We start from the raw sequence: 23,752 nt of genomic DNA, 5'->3' as shown, positions 1-23,752 counted from the left end.
CACCACGACCACGCCTACAGGACTATATCCTTTACATGAAATTTTCCATAATCAAATCGCAAAGTGGCTGCCTTATGTCCTCGGTAGCCTCGCGAATTCCATCTTTGAGGTCTTGAATTGACGCTGGGCTGTTGGCGTAGACCTTCTCTTTCACGTGGCCCCAAAGGAAGAAGTCGCAAGGTGTTAAATCACAAGATCTCGGTGGCTAATTGTGATCAACTCTTCGAGAGATAACACGGTTCGGAAACTTTTCCCGTAAAATATAAATGGTTTCGTTGCTTGTGTGGCACGTAGCGCCGTCTTGTTGAAAGTAAACGTTGTCCAGATCAATACCATCCAATTCCGGCCATAAAAAATCATTAACAACTCAATAACAACTATCAATAACAAATAATATCTCTTATTGGAAAACCCTATACCTACTTGTAGAGAATTTAGACAACGTAAGATATAAAAAAAGTGATCCCTCTTTTGTTACGCCTCAAGAGTGGTTAAAATAATGTATCCGCGGTAGTCCTATAGGAAGCATTGAGTTATACAGGGTGTCCGGAAACTCGTAGTACAAGCGGGAAACTGGTGAATCTACATCACATTTGGAGTCGATTTTGTAGTATATTTTTTTTTTATTTGAGCTTTCGTTATCGAGTAAATCGAGTTTGAAGATGATTTTTTTTTTTTTTTAATCAAATTCTTATAAATTATTACTGAAGATCAAAGTACCCAACTAATTAAAACTATTTGAAAGTAAAACAAATGAAGAAACTCGGATTTGAAGCATTATTTTGAAATCACCCTTCATTTAACCCGGTGTAATCATAAAATATTTCTGCTCTGCAGGGTTAAAACATCTGTTATTCAACCCTAAACACCAGAAAAAACTTTAACCCCAAAATAGCCGAAAAATATTTTTTTTTGGTTTTTTTTTTTTTTTTTTGAAAATGCTCAAATCAAAAAACTTTATGTTTTTTTGGGTTCCCCATGTGGTGTAGATTCTCCAGTTTCCCGCTTGTACTACGAGTTTCCGGACACCGTGTATAAATAGAGTTTATATATCGATGAAAGGTTATACCATTGCTTTCCCTAGATTTTCCAGTACGACATGTATATGTAATATCTCAGCGTGCATGTCGGCATTTTGAAGTTATCGCCGGAGACCTGTGGCCGTGGTTATCGCACAGCGAACAATTAACCGATGTTTGTGGCCCGTACTTCGAACGTTAATGTTAGCTCTATCTGTATACCTCAATGGTAGTCATAACCTACAGCAGTCATCACAGGTTATGCAATTTTTATAAAATATAATTTCAAGGCTGATTTAAAAACAATAGAAAATCGCATAAACTAACATTTGCATGTGAGTAGTGAAAACGTACTGATTTGTTAGAAAAAGAATTTAAAAAAAAAGATTTCCTCCATTCTGCATTTCATCTCTTCTAAGTCTGAACTCGACTCCAATCTAGCATATAATTTTGAAATTTGACAATTTAAACAAAATACATATAAATTCACCGTCCCTCTCTCCATAATTTGAAATAATGGCCTAGAACACCATTGAAGAGTTAAAGCAAGAATTTTTTTTTTTTAAATGTAGGTAAGAGTACACAGATTATTATGATTCCAATTTGCATTGTAGAGTATTATCGCTATATATCCTATCCTGTAAGAAAAGTTTGTTTTAAATATATAATTTTCCAATATTCAATAATACGTAATTATAAAAAAAATCAATTTAATTCGTGTGACCTGATAAAAACGCAATGTACAAACTTTGGGGACAAATTCCATCTAACTAAATTATATCCAATTGAGGACATTTTGTTTCATAGAATTTGAACAATTCATAAAATTTCAAAGTTGATTTACAAGTTCTGTAAAGGTTCTATTCAAGTTCTATTATTATATCATTATTGGCCATTGCTTCACAAAACTGAAATAATAACACAGCTTATTATTTTTTAATGATAAACTAATATTTAAGACAAGGTTTTATAAGGATAACGAATTATTATAAGCAATAATTAGTCGCCTGAAATATCCATACTTAGACAAAATTTGATAATTAGACAAAAATGAAGTACAAGTGCATATTGAATTATTTGGCATGTTGGAAATAATAAGCCGACGTAGCTCAGTGGTCCAGAGCACCTGACCGGACATCAGAAGGTGCAGGTTCAATTCCTGTCGGCGGTATTTATTATTACTCGGGAGATATTTTCAATTTGTATGGATATTTCAGCCGACTAATTATTGCTTATAATAATTTGTTAGGTACCTATCTGTATGGATGCAATATAATTTCAAGGCTGCTATCCCTCACTTTTATATAGGCATATTTAAGAACGATCTTCACTAATAAAGTGACGTATTTTTTTTTTGTACAATATTTTTTACATTTTAAGTTTTCCAGTAATGTAGGCCTCACTGGGTGGCTTGCCCGTGCTGAGGCCTTCTATTCGCGTCACTTTATAAATAAAGCGTGTAAGACAATGGAATGAAGAGTGCAAAATACACCGATGGCAATATTGCATTATGTCGTCGTCAAATTCAACGAAGAAAGATATCGTTTGCATGAATTTACAGCTTGCAGAAATAACGAGGTATTTAAAAAATCAGTACCCATTGCTTATGTTCTACAATTTTTACGTATTTTATAAAAATACCAATTTTTACAGGCATGCATTAATAATTTTATGGAATGTCGCTAAAAATGCAATTTGATCGCTTTATTTAAATGGCAGTCATAAAATTAACGTGGAGAAAATAAATCAAAATCCCTGAAGGTTAACTTTAGACTTGTAAACACAAACTAATAAAATATTAATGATCAATAAAAGAACAATAATGTTTCCAATTACCAAGGTACACACGTCACTTATCGGGTTTCGTTTTATTTAATTAAATACATTCTTTTATGAGAAAGGTTGAAACAGTACAAGTACACACGCACCTGCATATTTTATGAAATTCTGTTTACATTAAACTTTAAATCGACAGAATGAAATGAAATGAAAAAAGGTCATTATGGCATTGTTATGTGAATTGTGTTGCAAAGAATCAATGTTATGAATAAACACAAATTGATGTCAAAATACGTTTTTTGTACAATTAGGTAAATTCAAACAATCATTTTTATAAGTGATTGTTAAAGGTCATACAATATGTAATGAGGTTTTCGATGGTGCTAGGTGAAAGATGAGGAAATAACACCTTCATCTACTCAAGTTTTCGTTTGTTTAAACAATTTTTTCTTTCTTTTGTTGCAGGTTCGAAGAGACAGGCGTTCAAGTGGCCACCAGTTGATGAAAGACAATTTATTCAAGGTAAATATTATATTACTAATACTAAATAGTGATCATCACTACAACCCAGTGATTGATTTGGCTTGCTTAGCAATAGCACCTATACAGATTGATAATCTTAATAGTTACAATAACTGCTACATTAGAACAATTTAATTATTATGTAATTCTACTGCTATATTAGAACAATTTAATCAAACAATTCATATATACAGGGTGTATCGGCACGTACCCGACAAACTTTAACCAGCTATTCCTTAGCATATTTGGAGTAAAAAATCTTTTGTGCACTTTGCTGTCCGGTAATGTTTTTTTTTAATAAAAAATTATTATTCATATTTTCACCACATGTCACCACTGTTTTATCCTTTGTCAAAGTTCGAAAACCCATCTGGCAATATTTTATTCGAATTCCGTTGAATAATGTACGTGTGTACCTATATTGGCGCGCTTTTACAATCACAACGAAATGGCACGGCACCATTCGTCTCATTTTTAACTATTATTATTAAGTGTGTGCGAAAGAGCGAAGACGCTTTTCGACATACTTGCTTATAACAGCTGTTGAACACGAAAAGCAATGCCAATGACAGTGATGTAGTGTGGTAATTTTTTTTTTTTTTTTTTATTGAAAAAAAAATGCTACCGGACAGCAAAGTGCCCATAACATTTTTTACTCCAAATGTGCTAAGGAATAGCTGGTTAAAGTTTGTCGGGTACGTGCCGATACACCCTGTATATAGATGGATAAATTATCTTCCCTGCTCCAACACAGGCGAATTTTGACTATTGTTATGTTTCCCTTTAAATTTATATAATTTTTTTTTTTTTTTTTTTTTTTTTTTTTTTTTTTTTATTGTACAACAGAACATTCGTTCCAGTTACAGTACAATTTTACAAACAGTATAATTTTACATCATATCAGCATTTGGGTAAGTTATAAGGGTATATTAGCTGTACCCCACCACGCATTGCTGTGGATCAGTCTGTCTGTGCAGATAGAGAAACAATAATGCGTTTTACTTTTATCTCCAATAGATGGCGCTGTATTTAAATGTTTGTCCAACAGATGGCGATGTTTTTCAAAAAAGCATGTTGTTACCTGTCACAGATTACATCTATATAACATATTAGACTTTTCTCTACATTCTATAAATATAATATGCATATATTATATCTAAACCTTTCGGAAAAAATTCTTTAAATGATAGTGAAAACCCTGTAAAAATCCTTTATGTAGTTTAGAAGAATTAAGCGCACAGACAGACAGACGCGGATAGCGACTTTGTTTTATACTATTTAGAGATTTTAAATGTTTTTGGTTTGTGCATAAATTTGTTGCGTTTTTTTTGATAAAATATTAACTTATCAATAGATAATATTTAATCATTGAAGAAAGAGATAATATAAACGAAACATGAAACGGAACAAGACACACAAAATACAAAGGTAGCGGTCGTAATCGAACCCAGATTCCCAGTCTCATCAAGATAGATAGATATTTTGATTGTACCCATGTCTTTAAAAATCCAGTGGTTCAGGGGTGAAGAATTCATCTACCCCATCAAAGAGCAGCATCGTTATTGGAGAAGATTCCTCAAAGATAGTCGAAGAGCGGAAAAAAGGAATATCTATTGAAGCATATCAGGAGAATATATCGTACGTGGAATAGCCTATCAACCTAACTCTTCAATAGTTAATGTCGTAATGTTTGCAGTCCGATAGAGTTTTGCCCTAAACAGTAAAATGGTTATCACAGCCTCCAATACAACATCACTTTTTAAACCAACACAAATAGTACTGTTTTTGTTCACCGATACTTGCGAGTAATATTATGTAGTCCGTAGTCCGTACAAACCAAACTAAAATATATTATTTTCATGATGAAAACAAGATGATATCATTGTTAAGTTCCAAATTTTCTTGTTCCAGGATATATTATCCGACGTCGACTCGGCCGTTTCGTCTGCCCCCAATTCTCTGTCTCCACAGCCATCACCAGACCTATGGGTAAGATACTAATTTAGTAATAAATTAAAACTATGAATCCTAAATAAAATTGTAAGATATGACATCAAGAAATCTGCACTGCCTTTTCAGTCTAGAATTTTGAGGCCATTTACATTACCAATATACTTTTTAATTGCCTATACCTAACTGTAAAAAAATAAGACAAGATGTCACAATGCTTGTTGATATTTTAAATTGTTAAAAATAAGCGAACTGATATTTCCAGGTACACATTTGGTGGTGATGTGAGTTGAATGTTGAAAGGTTATTTTATGTTTCAGTACCACCCGCAAGATGCCTCTCACGTAGAGGTTGATGAAGGCATGTTAGAAGCTGCAAAGAAGCAGATTCAAGAGCTAGAAAAAGCTCTAAGTTTAGTAAGTATATTAACACAATTATCTAAATAAACAATAGTTTATAATTTATTAATCAGTCGGGTATTTATACTCTTTCTTCTCTCTGAAAAAACCTTCCGCAAAATATCCCTAAAGATGTCATAGTGTAGGCCCTAAGGGGGAACCCTGAGGGTCACCTTTGAGTAGTCAATATAAACTAAGTTGTATGATGTAATACTAGACCAGAGAATTCCAATGTGTTGAACGCTTTATAAAAATCTTCTTCATGTTCCATTCCTATCTGAGGTTGAAGAACATCTGTAAAGATGTAGCCAAGAAAAGAGATGTACCTAATGTTAAAAAGTCAAATTTTACCTACACCTCGAAGTTTTCTCATTTCATACCCAAAATACTGCAGTTATCGCATTTTGAAAGAAATAATATCTAAGAGAATTACATTACCACTCACAAAACCGTAATTCGTTAGTAATGACTATGGTAGGTAATTGTTATCATAAATCAATGTAATTCTAACATTTTAAATTATTCTACCTTTTATCTAGATGTGAGGCAACGTATGCATTCATTTAAAAGTTATGATTTACAAAGCTTATTATGCAGATTATATGGAACAATAGTTTGAACTACTTTTTGTGGTAATTTGAACATTAACTGAGTTGAGGCAGTGCTCATCTAAAGCTGGCCTAAGGCAAACATGATTTTAAACTTTAAGATGAGATCCGAATCAGTTTTATAGGAGCACCAAAAAAATTATGGTTAAAAATATTATTATTTATTTACTTCATTACTTTCTGAAAGTTCAAGAGATCATTTGATATATTTATATGGCAAACATAAAAGCAAGCAATTTACCAAAGTAACTTATGCAAGCTTTTAAAGATGATTTTGTAACATATTTGAGAGATCAATGAATTTGCTTTAGTTTTGGAATATGTATTATGTAAACTAGCCAGAGTTAGTACCTATTTTAAGCATTATTTAATTTCTTTCGTCCTGTTTCTATTTGCGAAGCATTTTGCACAACCTCACATTTTTGACCCCATCCACGAGAAACGACAAATGTTTATAAAAGTGTAGGAACCACAAATTGTAAACAAGGAATGGACAATATACCAAGACCTACCTTCAATAAAACCGATCTCTTTTAATATTTAATATATAATTGTGATGATGGTAATAAAGTTGAGTATTTAAGCGATAGATGGCGCTAGTCATAAAGCTTACTCCAGAGTCCGACAGATGTCGCTAGAGTGTAACAATTACTTGTGATATGAGATTGACAGGGAACAAGCTTCTCGAACCAGAGAATTACCAACCCTTGGGTAATGAACAGTGTAGCTAAATCCAGACCTATTATTTGTAACGTAAATAAACACAATTTTAAGTAGAACCTTTTACTTTTTAACAAAGAGTTCCCAACACTTAAATCCGCAAAGTAAGGCGGATATAACAATAATATGAATTACGTATTTTCCTTGGCTGGAAAATAAAGCATGCTGAAACATACATAAATGGTTGATTGTGACAATCCATGATCCAATCAATCTTCATTTTCATTTCCCCCCTGAATCTCTCAAGCATCCTCTTTACCGATCTAAACACCAATCTAACTTATTCCTTCTTCAGTCAACAGCAAGTCAACGAAGCGCCCAGCTGCGAGCGACGCAATTGGACGAACAATTGCAGGACTTGAGGGAACACGCAGACCTGCTGGAGTTCAGGTGTCTGGAGCTCGAAGACGCTAGTGAAAAGGTAAAATTCCAAGTCCAACGTGTCTTTGTGACGGACCTTTAAACGTGCTTCCATCCAAAACCAACGCATGTGTCATTTTGTAGCGGATGTTATTTTATAAAGAGTGTTAGTAGAAGATATAGCAATAAGTGGAATTGTTTTTTCTAAAAATAAGTTTAATATAATATTAACTAATTCAAATAAAACATTGATTAATCGTCGTTATTAAGAAAACGTAATTAATTTTATTATATAAGATTTGACAAGTTTAGTTATAAAAAGCTGTATATTCGACTAACACATGGTTTTTAGGGGTTTGATTTTTTATTTGTTTTAGTGTTTTGTGATGTTTTAATGTTATTTATAATGAATGTTGGTATTGTTTTATATTGGTTGATGTAATATTTTATGCTTTGCATCTTTATATTTATTGCACATATATGTTTTTTGAAGTTATTTGCACTACTGTAATGATATTATATAATAAAAGCCGTTTCACGGCACTGAAATATCCTTGCCTCAATTAATTTATTTCCTGTATATATATATATATATATATACGACTAAATATGTTTGATTTTCCACATTTTCACAAAGCATGTATATGATAATAGGTTTTAAGGGTCTTATGTAAGTTTTTTGTTTCGGTTTTGGTGGTACCAATCATCTTCAGCGTCTCTAGACGATGGTACGAACAATTCAAAATGTTATGCCTCCCGATGCACTAAGGAAAGACAAACAATAGTTTACTTTGAGGCCCAGCCTATAATCATATACCTACATGGTGTCCGTAAACTAGTGGTATAAGCAGGAAAGTGGTGAATCTACATCACATTTGAAGTCGATTTTTTCGTATAATTTTTTTCGATTTGAATTTTCGTTTTCGAGTAATTAGCAGATGGAAAATTTTAGGTCAAACATGAAAAAAATCTGTCGATAGGGGTTAGAATTAACTTTTTAACGTTTTTAAAATACGTCGAAGCGTAAATAAGGCTTGAAATTTTTTTTTAACCCTTTAGTTGCCGGTAAAGGAAAAGAGTTCAAAAAAAGTATTGAAATGCTCAAGTCAAAAAAAATAAGTTTTTTGCGTTTTCTATGCGATGTAGTTTCACCGGTTTCTCGCTTATATCATTACTTTCTGGACACTGTGTATATACAGAGTGACCGGTACTTTATGCAAAACATTGAAAGACTAACTTAGTGAAAGAAGTATTGACAAACAAAATTATATCTTTATATTTTGCATCAAGTACCGCCCTTTGACAATTTCACACTATGATTTTTTCACGGGAGGTTTATAAAAATATTCACAATGCACTGTTATATTCTTGCATTCTGCACTGCAATTTTTAGTAATATTAGTTTTCTTGCAACACTCTTATAGATAGGAGCTGTTCCCAATAATTCTAACAGAAAATAATGTGATACAATTTTATTTTATTACGTTTAATTTTTTAATGTTTATTACGTAAACCATTATTATCTTGACATAAGAACTGACTGCGTCATAATATTAATCCTACAAAAAACATAATCAATAAAATTAGAAGTTTGTTTTTGGTAAAATAATTTCTCTCAATTTGCAACAAAGTTACTCTAATGTTTTTATGCATCCATTTTCATGTTATGTTCCTCTGATATTTGACTTTTCCATATCAATAGATTTATTATTAAATGCATGTTTTGCTTTTTAGTGTTAGAGGTGATTTATTGTTGTGTTTTGTTGTTTGTAAATAATAAATTGTTCATAAGAGCATGGCATGGCATGGTTAGTGGTTATGGTATTGTGATAAGCATGGGAATTAAGGTATGACAAATTATACCGGATGGAAGATACTTTCTGTCTTACTCAAAAAGTATAATGAAGAGATAAGAACAGGTTAGTCAAAAACGTTACTCATAATCACGTACTGCGTATACCGGCCGTAATACCGCAGTATTAGTGACTGACAGATTTTTAAACCGCCCTACCCTCAGGATTAGGACTCAGGACTATCTTATGACGGAAAATTCGCACAATGAAAATGTAAAAAAGCAGTAATACCCATAGGCAGAACTATCAGAGGAATATTTTAATATTTATTTTTTGGAATAACTTTATTGAGTAAAACCTCAAATTGTAATATTTAATTATTGAAGACAATATTAGCGATTTCTAAATGAAAATCTGAAACAGAAAAATCAGAAAAGGATACGGGATGATTTTTCTGTTTCAGATTTTCGTTTAGAAATCGCTAATATTGTCTTCAATAATTAAATATTACAATTTGAGGTTTTACTCAATAAAGTTATTCCAAAAAATAAATATTCATCATAGACTTGCAGAAAAGTCAATAGATGTCGCACATTAAAATAAAATAAAAAAATAAGATAGGTTTATCTGAAAGACGCTGTCTAGATTGCATTTAGTTCGGGTTGAATCTTGCGATCATACATAAAGATAGTTGCCAATAAAAATAATGTGCGGTGAAAAAATTAAGACATTGTTTGTAGTTCTTATTCGAAGTATGATACAGTTAAAAGTGACCGAAGTGGATAGGGTCCCATTAGCTCAGTGGTAGAGCGGTGCCCCGGCAAGGCGAGGGCCCTGGGTTCGAGTCCTAGATGTGACCGTATCCTTTTCTGATTTTTCTGTTTCAGATTTTCGTTTAGAAATCGCTAATATTGTCTTCAATAATTGAATATTTTAAATCGATATATCGATTTACCAAAGCAAATACGGAACAGATAATCAAATTAGCCAAATTTTGAAGCAATTCAAAGGAGGCCGAGTAAATAAACATCAAATGTCATCTGAATAAACGTTAAGTTACCAACTAATCGCGAAATGGAAAATAACCGTGTTTTTGAGGATTGGAACAAAGTGGTGCTAGTCTAACAATCTCTTGCATGAATATAACTACGAGTAAATATTTTTTTACTAGCAGTATACGGGCCTCTTCACAGTATAGCTATACCTGCACTGCAGCGGGGAATTAGGGAATCTTTAGAAGTAAGACTGATTGAGTATCGCTCAGGGGAAAAAATATTATTATTTTTGTGACAAGATTTGACTAGCCAGGTTCTTCCAAAATTCCAGAATACCTTCTCCTTCAGCTTTCCTATTTCTTTCACCTCACATAATCACCCAATAAGGAGGGGGCATCATAGTCCTACCGGCACCGTAACTTGAAAAGTAATGTGTAAGTAAAATGAACTGAACAAATAATATAAGGTCAGGGTCACCAAGGGCTGTGCAGGATGCATGTCTCAAGAAAAGAAGAAACATAAAAAATGACCATAAATTTTTGAAAACTAAATCTTAACATGATACGCATATTATTAAATGATCAAGTCATAGATTCCATCCATTGGATTCTTCCATTGGATTCCATCAAGATCTGGCTCTTTGCCAATCACTGTTAGAATATGGTATTATCGGACAGGGCTATGCAAATGACAATATCCTAAAATCATGTCAATATTATTATTATAATATTATTTTTTATATATATGTATGTAAAAGCTTTAATAGGGGTGAAATAAATAAATATAAAAAACCACAATCAAAATAACGGTAAAGGTTACGAATTCCGCTTCACGGTAAATATGGAATGTTTACTTTGAATTAATACTTGAATTTAGTTATATTATTACTAAAAGTTACTATAAATGTTGGGGAACCTTTAATAATGCCTGCTCGCGTCCCCTTTAGAGTTATATCCCAGTTTTCAAGTAGTTTGTGGGCTACGCTAGGTTTGTATAGACTGGTTTGTGATTTAATTCTAATACGATATTATGAATATAATCCAACTCTTGATATGAACATAGTCGCCGTCGGCTGCGACTATAACGGCGCCGCATACTAATTGACATATCGCGTAAGTGACTTAATAAACGAAATTAGAATTAAAAGTGTGTATTTTTCCGTCTCCCCCCACATAATAAATCATGTTTTGAATTAATAAAGCTATATCCATTTATTTGAAAGTGAAATATTGCGTATTAAGAGTGAAGCGGAATAAGAGAAAAATAATAAAATAACTTTGAAAGACCCTGTAAGGAATAGCACTTAGGGAATATTGAACAATCTTAACATCATGTCAATTAAACAACTCTATTCTAAATGTATTCTCTCCTTTGTATTCAGAAATACAAAACACTAGAAATAACAACTAATACATACATTAGAAACACTAGATCTCAGGTTCAAAAACATATCCAACAAGCAAATACAAATATGTATAATATTTGGGTAAAAAAGCTTCCTATAATTTAATAATAATATCTTCAGAAAAATTCCACTCATTAAAAAATCACAACAATATTATAACATTTAAATGTCAAAAAAGAAACAGCTGAATACAAAACATAGAGAGATCAGAAATAGAAAATTTACTGACACCAAATACAGACTGAAAAGGAAACCACTCAAATAATAAGAATATTTGACTGATTTATTTACAGGCGTTTTCGTGAGAAATCATTTCAAGGGCGCTGTACAAATATATGTATTGAATAATAAACACAGTTGACTTACGACTAGGATTCATAATAGTGACTCACATCTAAGACTTACATCTAGTAACTTACGACTAAAGCTTATGACTACTGACTTAAAACTAGTGACTTACATCTAAGACTTATATCTAGTGACTTACGACTTAGGCCTATCTGCACTAAAAACACAATCTAACATGTTTATATTTATTTCCGAAAAAAAACACTATACATATTATACATTTATAATTACTTCATATTATTCATACTACTAAATTTAAATTATATGTAAATGAAATCTTCAGCACGGTAGATCCCGGTGAGGATATCTTTTTCTCTATTTGTTACAAAAACAAAATAAAAATAATTTCTCATTGGCAGTGCTTCTATTAAGTTTTACAAAACCTTTTTTGGAAACATTAATGAGTAGTTTCTGGCTTCATAAACACTAAAGAGAAAATATGGTCTCAATTAGTCACTTGCAAGAAGATTAAAATTATTTTTTCGGTTCAGGAATGATTTCTAAAGCATTCAGTATTTTTATAAAATCTTTCACATTTAAAAAAAATAACACCTTAAAAAAATTCAATCAAATGATGAAACAAACAGAAGCAATTTAAATAATACCTCACGTGGCTTGCTGTAGGTTGCTGTCCCAGCTATCTGAACTGTTAACTTCTCTGAATATAACTAGATATTTTGGGGAAATTTCTTGTAGTAGATTACATATTTTTTTTATAAATATATAAACACATTACCTGGCAAGACAATACAATTTAAATAAACACCATTTTGTAAAAATCAAATAAGTTATTACAAAAATAGAATCAGCTGGCGCGTGGCGAAAATTTTGCATCGGCGATCAGTAAGTCAAGACATTACTTAAATCGAGGTATTAATACAAGAATGTTTTAAATATTGATTTAACCAAGTCTCATTAGATCTAAGTTCATAGAAATAAATCAAATTAATAATCAGTTAGTTTGTTCACAATTTCGTAGGTATAAATATATATGTTGGTAAAAACTCTGAAAAATACATTAAAAACGACAAAGATAACTAATAAACCAAAAACAAATAACTTTAGTTTGCTCAGCACAGGTCACCCCAGTGACGAGGACTAAGAAATACAATTTAGTATACAATATTTAATATCATATTTTTATGTACAATGTTTAAATAGTCGCTATAATAAAAGAAAATTAAAAAAAATTGCGTGCACAAAATAATATCATCAGTTTTAAATATCACATGTTAAAATATAATAATATATATCCCATTGTGGCCATATTAAAAAAAATTCAGCGTGGGGTATCAAACCGCTTAATGCTTTTTAACGAGTCACACTCGCGCGCTAAATTCGTTCCGATTTCTGCTAGCCCAAGTGACGCTCGCCGGTTTCGACTCGCAGCGTTCTATTTTTAGCTAACACCTTGTAAGGCTTGTCAAAAGTTAGCGATGTATTTTACTTTAATAATAAAACCAAACGAATCAGGTCATTTTCATATATTTTACGTAAGGAGCTTATTATAAAATAACAAAACATTTTTTGGTAGCTTTTCCGCATTCTTTGTAGAAAAAGGAATTTTTCTAATCCATTTAAAAACGCATGCAATCTATTCATAAAAAAATATATCCAGACAAAAAAATCACATTCATTCAATTCCAATCTTCCCCTTTCTGAATGTGACGGGGTCGCGACATGAGAAAAATAAATATGTTAAAAAAATTGAAAAATTGTTTTAACTTTTGAATTGTAATTGTCCATTTCAGCGGAATTCTTTAGAAGAGTTGACCGACTCTGATTCAGGATGCACTTCACCGGAAAACAGACTGAAAAACTCCGTTTCACCGCAGCTGAGGAGGTCAGACTCCGGCTACAAGTCACCAACAAGACCCGGATCTCCTCACACCAAGAACCATAGGATCCTCACCACTCCAACCACCAGCTTCACAGAATGTGAGCCCATTAACTTCATGGACAATCACAAAGGAGTCATTAATCCTATTCTGTTGGAGGATTCCATCCTCGACTCTGATAACCAGACAGAGGATATAAGATACAGGTTGGAGAGGATGATGCTGAGAACTCAGTCGGAGAGCGACAGGATTTGCTTAGAGCAAGTTCTTCAGCTGCTGTGGAACCTTCAAGCCTTAAGTGGCACACTACCAGATGATGATTATACTATGGTAATTTGTCATTGTATTCCTATATTATGTGTCCAAATCATAACCCTTTGAATGCTGAATAACATGCAACAATAATTCAAACATTTGAATGTTATATACCTACCTAAATTATTTAAAAAAGTGGACTGCACGAGGGAAAATAAAATTTTGAAATGTTTACGCTTAAGATCAACAAACGCTGATTCTGAATTTATAATTTTTATCATGTACTAGCTGTACCCCGCCAAGGATTGCTGTGGCTCAGTCTGTCAGTGCAGATAGGGAAACAATATCGCGTGTTGTTTTTAAGTCCAACAGATGGCGCTGTTTAAAAAAAAAGCATGTTTTTCATCTATATAACATAGAAATATAAAAACACACGCATATTCAAATGCAATTTTGTGTCAAAATTTCAAAGGAATCTGTGAAGAACTTTTGGAGATTTAATATTTTGAACAAACGAACATTTACATTTTTATTTATATGTAAATAAAAGATAAGATAAGATTGTGAATAATTCATAAATCGTCATTTAAAAATTAATAAAACATCATCACAATAAAATCTTTGGTTTTGTAAGTTGGCAATTAGATATCTACCCAGTCTCATTTGAGATTTGTAGGTAACTATCTAGCCTTTATGATTTCATTTTCAGAGTTCTAATTTGAATGTTTGAATGAAGCATTTGTTTTAGCATTATTTTAATGTCAAAATTTTTCAAGTTGTAATCTTTTCTATTTTTTTATCAGTTTTCCATATTTTTACTTTGTTGTTTCATAGTTTGATACCCATTCGTAGGTGGTATGATCGTAACAAAACACTATTATTTAAAAAGGCTTGCAATAAGCAAAATTAATTATTCAATAATATTTGATTTCAGGTGAAACACAAAAAACTAGCCGACAGCGATTTCAACAAAAACGAGTTTGACCTTACAAAATCTGGCCGCATAATCGCTACCATTTCACCATATTCACAAAAATCACACAAATCCACTGATCTCATTAAATCTGTACCAAGTAATACGGACTCTGAACCACCTTTGAATGTTTTGTTGAAAGACGATTCAAAGAAATTGCTCTACGGCTTACAAGAGAGCGGAATCTTCGAAGATTCAGATTGGGATAGTAAAGAAACTCAAACAGAGTGGTGTGACTGTATTTGCGCCGAGCCCGAGAGCGATCTCGCAACCGAAGTCCAGAGACTCAATCAAATTAGGGAACAGTTGGAGAAATCTGGTGCTATTCGCAGCAAGAATCTCAGATATAAGCATAGAGCCAATGATTTCATTGATTGCAGTCCTGTTGATCTGAAACAACAGAAGAAACGCGAGAAGAAGAAGCTAGAAATTTATGAAAGCCGTATTGCAGTTTTAGAGAATAAAGTTGCCGTGTATGAAAGTTCGGGAGACGTAAGAGACAAGAAATTGGCACAGAGACTTCAAAGAGAGGTTGATTTGCAATCCAAAATTAAGGTAAGGACTCTACAAGCATTTTTAACTTGGTACAAAATAGCTTCATGCCTACTCTGCATTGTATCTTATAAGGTGTTGACATAATTTTTGTTTTATTTCAGAATCTGGAATTTGATCTATCTAAATTAAGGAAGAAATATTTGCTGCTTGAAGAAGAGCGATGTGAATTTGAGGAATCTGAGAACGATACCAGATTACACAACCAAGAGTAAGTATCCTTACATAATATATAAAACTGTATTACAATAATAAAAACAGTAAAATAGAAAACCTGGAAAGACACATTTTAGAACCAGAAGACATAGCCACAAATCCAATGACAACCCTGGTGAACTTTATAAAAGGGACCGGGTTACTGTTAAAGGAATGATATAAAATGGGAGATAACACAGTGGGCGTATGGCCTACATATTCACGGGAACTCTACGTTAACCGTCTCCTGTCTTTAAAAAAAAAATTACAATACTAAAAAAATTATTGTTGCCGCGGAGTGAAAAGTACTTTTTTTACAGATACTATCTGAGCCACAAGTTATTGTGTGCCTAAAGAATTCTATTTATTACAAAAAAAAATATTTAGATATTTCTAAAATGTTCTTCATTTATCACATAAAAATAAGTACCTACCGCTTCTATAATTATTTGTTATCCTCCTCTTCTTGTATTTCCCCCCCCCATAGTTTCGAGGCACCCCAGAAAAAGCACACCTCGTGCAGTGTGGTCGCGTGTTTGCGAGGTGATGTGCGCCCAAGACACGTCCACACGGTGCGAGACATGCGCTGGACGAAGTTAATAATGTTGCAAAATTTATTTTCCGAACCTTGTATTTCTATGCTGATGGGACAACCTAACCTAATCTCACTATCATTCCAGATTAGAGGCGGAGTTTGATATCCTAACCGCCAAGCTGCGCGATATGGACGACCAGAGGAGCAGCGCGGTCAGCAAGGCAGACTGCTATCGTGAGCTGGCCGAGGAGTTCGAATACAAGAACATGGAACAGGAGCGCCACGAGAAGAAGATGCGCGACAAGCTCAAGATGATGGAGAAGTCAATTCCGGCGCTCGTCTGCTACAACGTCTACAAAATCATGGAGGGATGCTCGGGAATGGACTTTAAAGTAAGTAAATCCACTGATTTACTAGACATTATATTGATTATAATAACTTTTCCCAGTTAAGATGTGGTTCTGCAAGTAAAATCTCTATTGCAGCATCTCTTTATGTTAGATAAGCATCTCTTTATGTTAGATACATGCATCGTATATGTGAAAGAGGGAGAGTTGAGCTATCAGCGGTACAAATTTGTATCCCGTGTTTCACTTCGTTGGCCTAGCGCACACATGCGTTGAGTGCAATTTAAAAATGTAATTTATAAGAATACTCTAGAATGAATATCTGCTTTTTATCCATTCTAGATGAAATAAGTAATGTAAGTTTACCACGAAACATCTATTTACAAAGTGAGTAATCTGGATAAATGATTTAAAAAAAAAAATGCTTAATTGATTTTGCTTAAAACTGTACTTAGCGCACACATGCTAGGCCATCGACTTTATTCCTTTGATTTGCCTGATTAACTGGGATTGATACTGGATATTTAGCTATGTCTCCTAGTACCACAATACGGCTTATATATTGTAAAAGTATTTAAGAAACTATGTGGATGGCAACATCACCAAAAGCTATCTAATAACTTTTATGGCAAAGTAAGTTTTTCGACAACAAAAGGTTGCAAAAGTTTTCGCTAGGAGATTTCATTCATGTAACTGCCATCACACTAAAAAACTTTTAATTGGCTAAGCGTAGTAAAGTCCTGTTTTTACTCGACCGTTTGGCGTATTGTTTGTCTGTACATTTCGTTCCCGGTTCAAGATGCTGGCCATGTTGGAAACAGCTTTTTTATCCGCTAGAGATCGCATTAGCATGGATTCTTCTATTGAGCTGTCAAATCGGAATAATCAATATTATGGTACTCACTTGCCAGAAGAATGTTTGAAAAAAGAACTGTCATTGTCATTTCTGACAAATTGTATAATTCCTTATTTGAAATTTTTAAAAAAATGTTACAGAAAATAATATGTGGTTTATAATTAATCAGGTAGGTATTAAGTACCTAAGCACAAAATCTTATGATGTCAGGGGAAATTTTAGTTTTTATTTAAAATAAGAAAAATTTGAAACATGCTTTTTTTGGATGCGAGGTCTACTGTTCGTAAAAGTAAAAGTTTATGGAATGCATTAATTTATTTTGTGTTGTAATTCCAGGAAGCATCGAATTCCAGGTGTCAGACATGTCGCCGAAGCAACAGATCCAGGACTTCACACAACCAGCTGCCCATGATTGGATATCAGGCCAGCTCTACCACACCAAAGAGCGATCCGTTTACTCTGATTGAAAAACAGCTAAATAGGTAAGAATTACAATTAGTCAATACAAGGCACAACCATAATATTATAACCAACACACATTTATATAGAGGACTTGGATAATATATGGGAATATACATGAAAGTGGTGTGTACTTTTTTGAGGCCCTGTCCTACGTTTGCATCAAGGTAATCTTTACTCAGAAGTGTCTTAACTCAACTAAATATGGCATTTTCTGCTGCCTCCTCTTTCTTCAATCTTCCTTTGATGTGATCAAGATATTGCAATTAACCCATAGGTTGCCATGAGCATCTATATGTGATTCAGAATTCCGAGCCATCGCTGCCACTAACGGTAATATGCTACGCAATATCTCGACTCTCTCCATACATGTGAATGGCGCAAAACTCCAAGTTAATCCAATTGCTGCCAAGCATAATTTGTTAATTAAGATTATAAAACTATTTTTTATTTAGATGTCATAAACTATGTTAACAACTGCTTGGCAGCGATTGGGTTTTAATAAAACATTTTCCTCTTGAACAGAGTTATCCTAGCTACACATTATACAACCAGGGGAACTATATCACCATCCGGTTGGGTGCTGCTGTGAGGCAGGTTAACAAAGGGATTCCTAAATTAGTCATATGCACACCTTTGCTATGTGATTTTTTTCTCTAGCATTATTGTTAGGCTTGGAACTAATTCATAGCATTGATATTTAAGGAAACTGATATATACATATTGATTATTTTCCAGTTTGGTTGGTGACAATGAGGAGATCCAAATAGTCTGCAAGAAGAAGGACTCGGCTAGACCAAAGCGTAATGCTGAGGAAGTGGGCGGCGTGGGAAAGGTAGACAAAAGAATCAATCTGAGAGGGGGAGCCTCTAAAATCTCATATCAGTCTGAAATCAGTCAGGTAAACAGAATTAACTGTATGATTATTAGTAGATAGTAATTTAGGGCTTTTAAGGTGAATTGCCTAATACAAAAAAAAATTATGGCTGGTAATACAAAAATACGCAGATAAGGTTTACTATCAGGATCTAAATGATAATCTAGTCTCCTTCAACGGAAGCAATCTTCCGAACAGGCCTTCCATTGATATGCTTGGTGTAACTATAAGTGACCAGCTCAGGTACGAGGGCTCCATCGAAGCCAGAGTAAAGCTGGCCTCTCAGAAGCTGGGCGTACTGTACAGGGCCCGCAGATACTTTAATAGTACACAACTGCTGACCCTGTACAAATCGCAAGTGCGCCCTACTGTCGAATTTGGCAGTCATCTCTGGTCCGGAGCCCCTAAATACCTGAAAAAAACCCTTGACTCTGTGCAAAAACGGGCAGTCCGTTTGATAGATTCCAACCCAATCTTAACAAACGGACTGCAATCTTTAGAGCACAGGCGTCAGGTAGGTATGCTGTCCTTGTTCTATCAGTATTACAATGGAAGATGCTCTGAGGAACTAGCGTCATTGATCCCTTCGGCACCGGTGCGTAGTCGGGATACACGCCAAACGCGCGCCCAACATTTGTACACGGTTGACATTTGTCACATGAGAACGGGTCGCTTCTACGATTTGTTCTTAAGTTCAACAGCTCGGCTGTGGAACGAACTGCCGGCCTCTGTGTTTCCTCCCTCCTACAACATGGGACTCTTCAAGACCCATGTTCACTCCTTCCTCTCCACAAAAAGACTCTTTTTGTGGAGAGGAAGGAACTCAACCTCCACACAGCATCCCCAAAGATGACATAGGCCCCGAGGGAAATTATTTTCTTCAAGGCCTTCTGTGTGGAGTTAATATTAAAAAAAAAAGAAAAAAAAAGATAAGTAGCCAATAACTGCTAAAGGTTAAATGGTGACAAAAGTTTTGTTTTACATCTTGGCATGTTGCAGGTTAACCATTTGAGACCCGAATTAAAATTGGCAGTGGTAGACCATATTTAATTGTTGATAATAATTAGTAGAGTATTTGAAAATTTGTGCTGTTTTTTTAATAGTTTAGAAGTTATTGCAACTTTTAGTTGAAAGAATATTGGGTCTCCGAGGGCAGGTTTCACATAAAATGACAAATCGTACATTGTATACCAAAAACATAACATTTTATTTAATTTTTAAAAATACATTAAACATAAACATTGAAGAAATACCCTCAAAACTTACATCCCAAAAACTCAGAAATTGTTCGAGATTACGCAAAAATCACCATACAGATGGCTACCGATCTAATAAAAAAAACATATTTGTAATAAGCATTTACTTTGTGGCTCGTCATAATTTATATCTTTTATTGTAATAAAAAAAAAATCACTCAAAGCCAGTTATACCAGAAATTGAAAAGAGAAACTGCCTTTTATTCGCTCTAGGAAATTTTAAATCCATGTATTTTAAAATATGCACAGGGTGTGAAAGGTAATTGCAATGTTTCAGGATGGACACCTCTGCGACTGTCAGGACTACGCCAAGAACCGCATTGAGGAGCTGCTCACTAATGAGATGAAGATGAAGCACCGCATCGAGGAGTTGGAGAAGCGAGAGCTGGCCTTTTTGGAGACCCTCACCAAGGGAGACGAGATGTGGGCTGACATGGAGTCATCCTACAAGCAGAGGATCAAGGAGAATGAGGAGAACGAGAAACATCTTGCGCAAGATCGCAACAAGTGGAAGACCAAGTGCGAACAGATTGAAGGAAAAGTGAGTAAGGTTGATTGCATAATTCATTACAGATTTAAACAATGTACTTTTAAACTATCCAAATGAACTGTTTTGTGATCTTTAGGATGAGAAATGAGAAAAAAAGACGCGCGAGGATAAATCCTAAAATGTCACTTAAATGTTGTGCAAACTATAGTTCAACCAAAAACAAAAGACCGTTCACAAGCATCAGTATGGCAAGCCACCAACGAACTCTAATAAAAAATCACGCCCTTTCTGTGAATAACAAGTGACATGGGCACCTTCTTTTGTTTGAGGTCTTGTTTTAAATTCTTGAATGCCGACACAAAATTTTCGCTGCGTTATTTTCGTACTAGCTTACGTGATTTTTCGTAGTGATGTTTTTGTAAATTGTACCGTCGTACCAGATAAGTAGTTTTCCCAGAAAAGCTAGTTATATTCATAGAAATGATTTTTTTAAAGTATTCTTAAGGATATGCTGGCGAACTAGAGATATTCTTACAAAATATTCTTGATTCAATTCTAATGCAGAAATACAAACTATTGGGGAGGGGTTGGGTGACAAAAGAGTCTAGGATCGGCCCTGGAATTACTACTTGTAAACACTCGATCAGACTGTCATCTTTGTAAGTTGTGCTTTGTTGATTGCACTAACGTAGTATAACACGTATTTCTTGTTTAGGTCCAAGAGATGGAGGAGAATGAATCAATGCAACAATTTGAAAAGAAGAAGATATTGGAGGAAGTGCGAGATCTCAGCAAACACAAGGAGTTACTCTGTGCGCAAGTGGAGAGTTCTCAGATGGAGCTCTTGCAAACTAAGACTCAGATGGAAGAAACCGAAGAAGGACTAAAGGTATTTTTTACTTCCAGATATTTGAATTGCCACCGTTAGCTGTACCACTGTGTCCGGCCTCTAAATAATTGTTACAATGCTATTGGCAATCTTTTTCTTCTTTTAAACCTCTTAATAATTTTTCTATCTAGTGAAAAGACAACTAAGACCTATAGCTCAATCCATTGATCATATTTGCCAATATGAAAAACCCTGACAAAATATACAAAGTTAACTGTGTAGTGAAACTTATTATTAATATTTATTTATTTAACGCCCAGAGGGCTTTTACATGGTTGGTAGTATAATTTTAATTTGACAAATACTTTGAAACATAAAAAATAAGAATAAAATTACATTTGATAAAAGCTATGCAACAAGTCGTACAAACACAAGAAACAAAAACAGAAAATTACAGCTATTTGTAGGTTTACATGATGTGTTTAGGAGTATTGTTGAAATAAATGTTTTAAATGATCCACAAAACTTGCCAAGTTGGTATTGAATATGTCAACATCACCCAAGTAATGATTTCCCATGATGTGAAGTCGTTGTATCGGAGAGTGGGCAATGTAGTTACGCTTATGTGTGCTGCTGTAGAATATTGTATTTTGTCGTGTTGTTACTGTGGGTGTATGTATGTTTATAAGTTGCAGGAGTTCACAACAGTCGAATTTAGAGTTAAGTATTTTGAATAAGAACGTTAAATCGTTTGTTTTGCGTCTATCTTCTAATGTATGTATTTTTAGAGTATTTAATAAGAAAAATCCTATATTAGATATTGGGCCAGGATTTATTTTTTAATTTTGATTTATTACTGCCGTAATTCTGAAACTAACTATGTACTGTCATATGTACTCATTGCCCAGAATACTAATGCAGAGTAATAATTACGTGACATTATAATGATGTCTTCAATTTATCACTTAATAAATGCAAAATATTGTTGCTGGGACAGTTTAGTTATGTATAAAAAAAGAAAAGTATAAATAGTAATGGAATTGTATTACATATTTTTTTTCACTATAAGAAGCCTAAAAAGGCAGTTAATAATTTACATAATTTTGTGTTCCCACAAACAGTTCTCCGACTCGTCGTGGAAGGAGATTTTAAATAATAGGTTCTTTTTGTTAAATCAGGGATTTATTAATACTTCGCGTATTACAATGGTGACTCGATAGTCGACCTAACTAGAAGCTGGTTAAATGAGATCTGAAAACACCAAGTTTGTCTGGGAGCATTCTAACTGGTCCTTGCGACTACTGACTATTAGCTGCCATCTTGCGGACTTCAAAGCAAGCTCTATGCACTGCCCTCTATGAGTGCATCTGTGAAGCTCTTACTTCCCAACACATAATATATAAATAAATAAAGTAGTGCAAGATTCTCTCCATATCGCCCTGGTGAAAGACTGCCATCCAGTTTCGAAAAATTGCTTGAAATGGTTTTAGTTGTGTAGATCCTCTTGCTCTTAGTCTCATTCCTTTCTGGGCTGCCTGCACATACATGTATGTATCTGTCATGTGAAATTCACAAGTTCATTCAGTGTTCTTGAAAACAGATTATACAAACAGTCTCTATCACAAGGCGACATTTCCAAATATCACAAGCGTCCAGAACGTCGGTGTCCGAAGCTTTCTACGCAGCTCAGAACCACGAAGAGTGGAGGAGCCTCGTTCATAAAAGAAATTGGAGCAATGAAGAAACGACTAAAGAAAGCGATGCCAATTTGTAATTGTTTTTTCTTTGCATCATTTGCAGAAAGAGCTGGCATCCCAGAGAAGACTGACAGCTGGAATCCAGGAGGAACTGTCGGAGCAGAAGAAGATGCAGAAAGAGATAGAAGCCACCTGCCAGTGTGAGGTCAACCTGCTCAAGAAGGACCTGTGCAAGGCTACCAAGGACCTGAGGGAAAAGGGAATCACCATTGCCGAGCTGGTTGAAGAGGTAGCTATGAAAAGAAACTTGTATTATATGGATGAAGAGGAAAGAGTCATTATTATCAACCTTTTAAAATTTAAAAATTCCCTTGGTTGTTGGATTCTGTCAATAAATTATTTCACCTTCCCTGTATTATGTATTTTTAACAATCTTCTAAAAATCAAAAGAGCATAAAATCGCATTTTTATTCAGTTTTGCTTTTCCAGTGCTTGACAAAATGTCAGTATTTTTTGTGCTGATTGTAGGTTTCTGAACTGCCTACAATATATTTAACTTCCTCAGTTCTAATCTAGATTTTCAGAAAAAAAACAACATTTAAAAAAACCATCAACACTAATATTATGTACATAATAATATGTACCTATATTTAGTACCAACTGTGAAATTTTATTTAAAATTAAACCATTGACATC

The 23,752-nt window shown here is 33.9% G+C and overlaps 1 protein-coding gene across 3 annotated transcripts in view; it reads left to right on the top strand.

Moving 5' to 3' along the window:
* The window catches only part of Pif1A (PFTAIRE-interacting factor 1A), a 291,214-nt gene that overhangs the window by 259,264 nt on the left and 8,198 nt on the right, over positions 1-23,752 (top strand). For all 3 annotated transcript variants that reach the window (XM_089637233.1, XM_089637232.1, XM_089637234.1), the window contains 13 exons: positions 3,264-3,320; positions 5,232-5,309; positions 5,591-5,686; positions 7,292-7,417; positions 13,649-14,065; positions 14,925-15,518; positions 15,620-15,726; positions 16,391-16,637; positions 17,785-17,930; positions 18,646-18,808; positions 20,318-20,581; positions 21,246-21,419; positions 23,160-23,345. In XM_089637233.1, coding sequence (XP_089493359.1) covers positions 3,264-3,320; positions 5,232-5,309; positions 5,591-5,686; positions 7,292-7,417; positions 13,649-14,065; positions 14,925-15,518; positions 15,620-15,726; positions 16,391-16,637; positions 17,785-17,930; positions 18,646-18,808; positions 20,318-20,581; positions 21,246-21,419; positions 23,160-23,345 — 2,655 coding nt within the window. The remainder of the gene's footprint in view (positions 1-3,263; positions 3,321-5,231; positions 5,310-5,590; positions 5,687-7,291; positions 7,418-13,648; positions 14,066-14,924; positions 15,519-15,619; positions 15,727-16,390; positions 16,638-17,784; positions 17,931-18,645; positions 18,809-20,317; positions 20,582-21,245; positions 21,420-23,159; positions 23,346-23,752) is intronic.

This window comes from Hesperophylax consimilis, chromosome 11, assembly GCF_061612785.1.
Source record: "Hesperophylax consimilis isolate HC1 chromosome 11, BYU_Hcon_1.0, whole genome shotgun sequence".
Taxonomy (NCBI): domain Eukaryota; kingdom Metazoa; phylum Arthropoda; class Insecta; order Trichoptera; family Limnephilidae; genus Hesperophylax; species Hesperophylax consimilis.
Note: the sequence above shows the minus strand (reverse complement) of the source record. Positions and strands in the feature narration are given on the sequence as shown.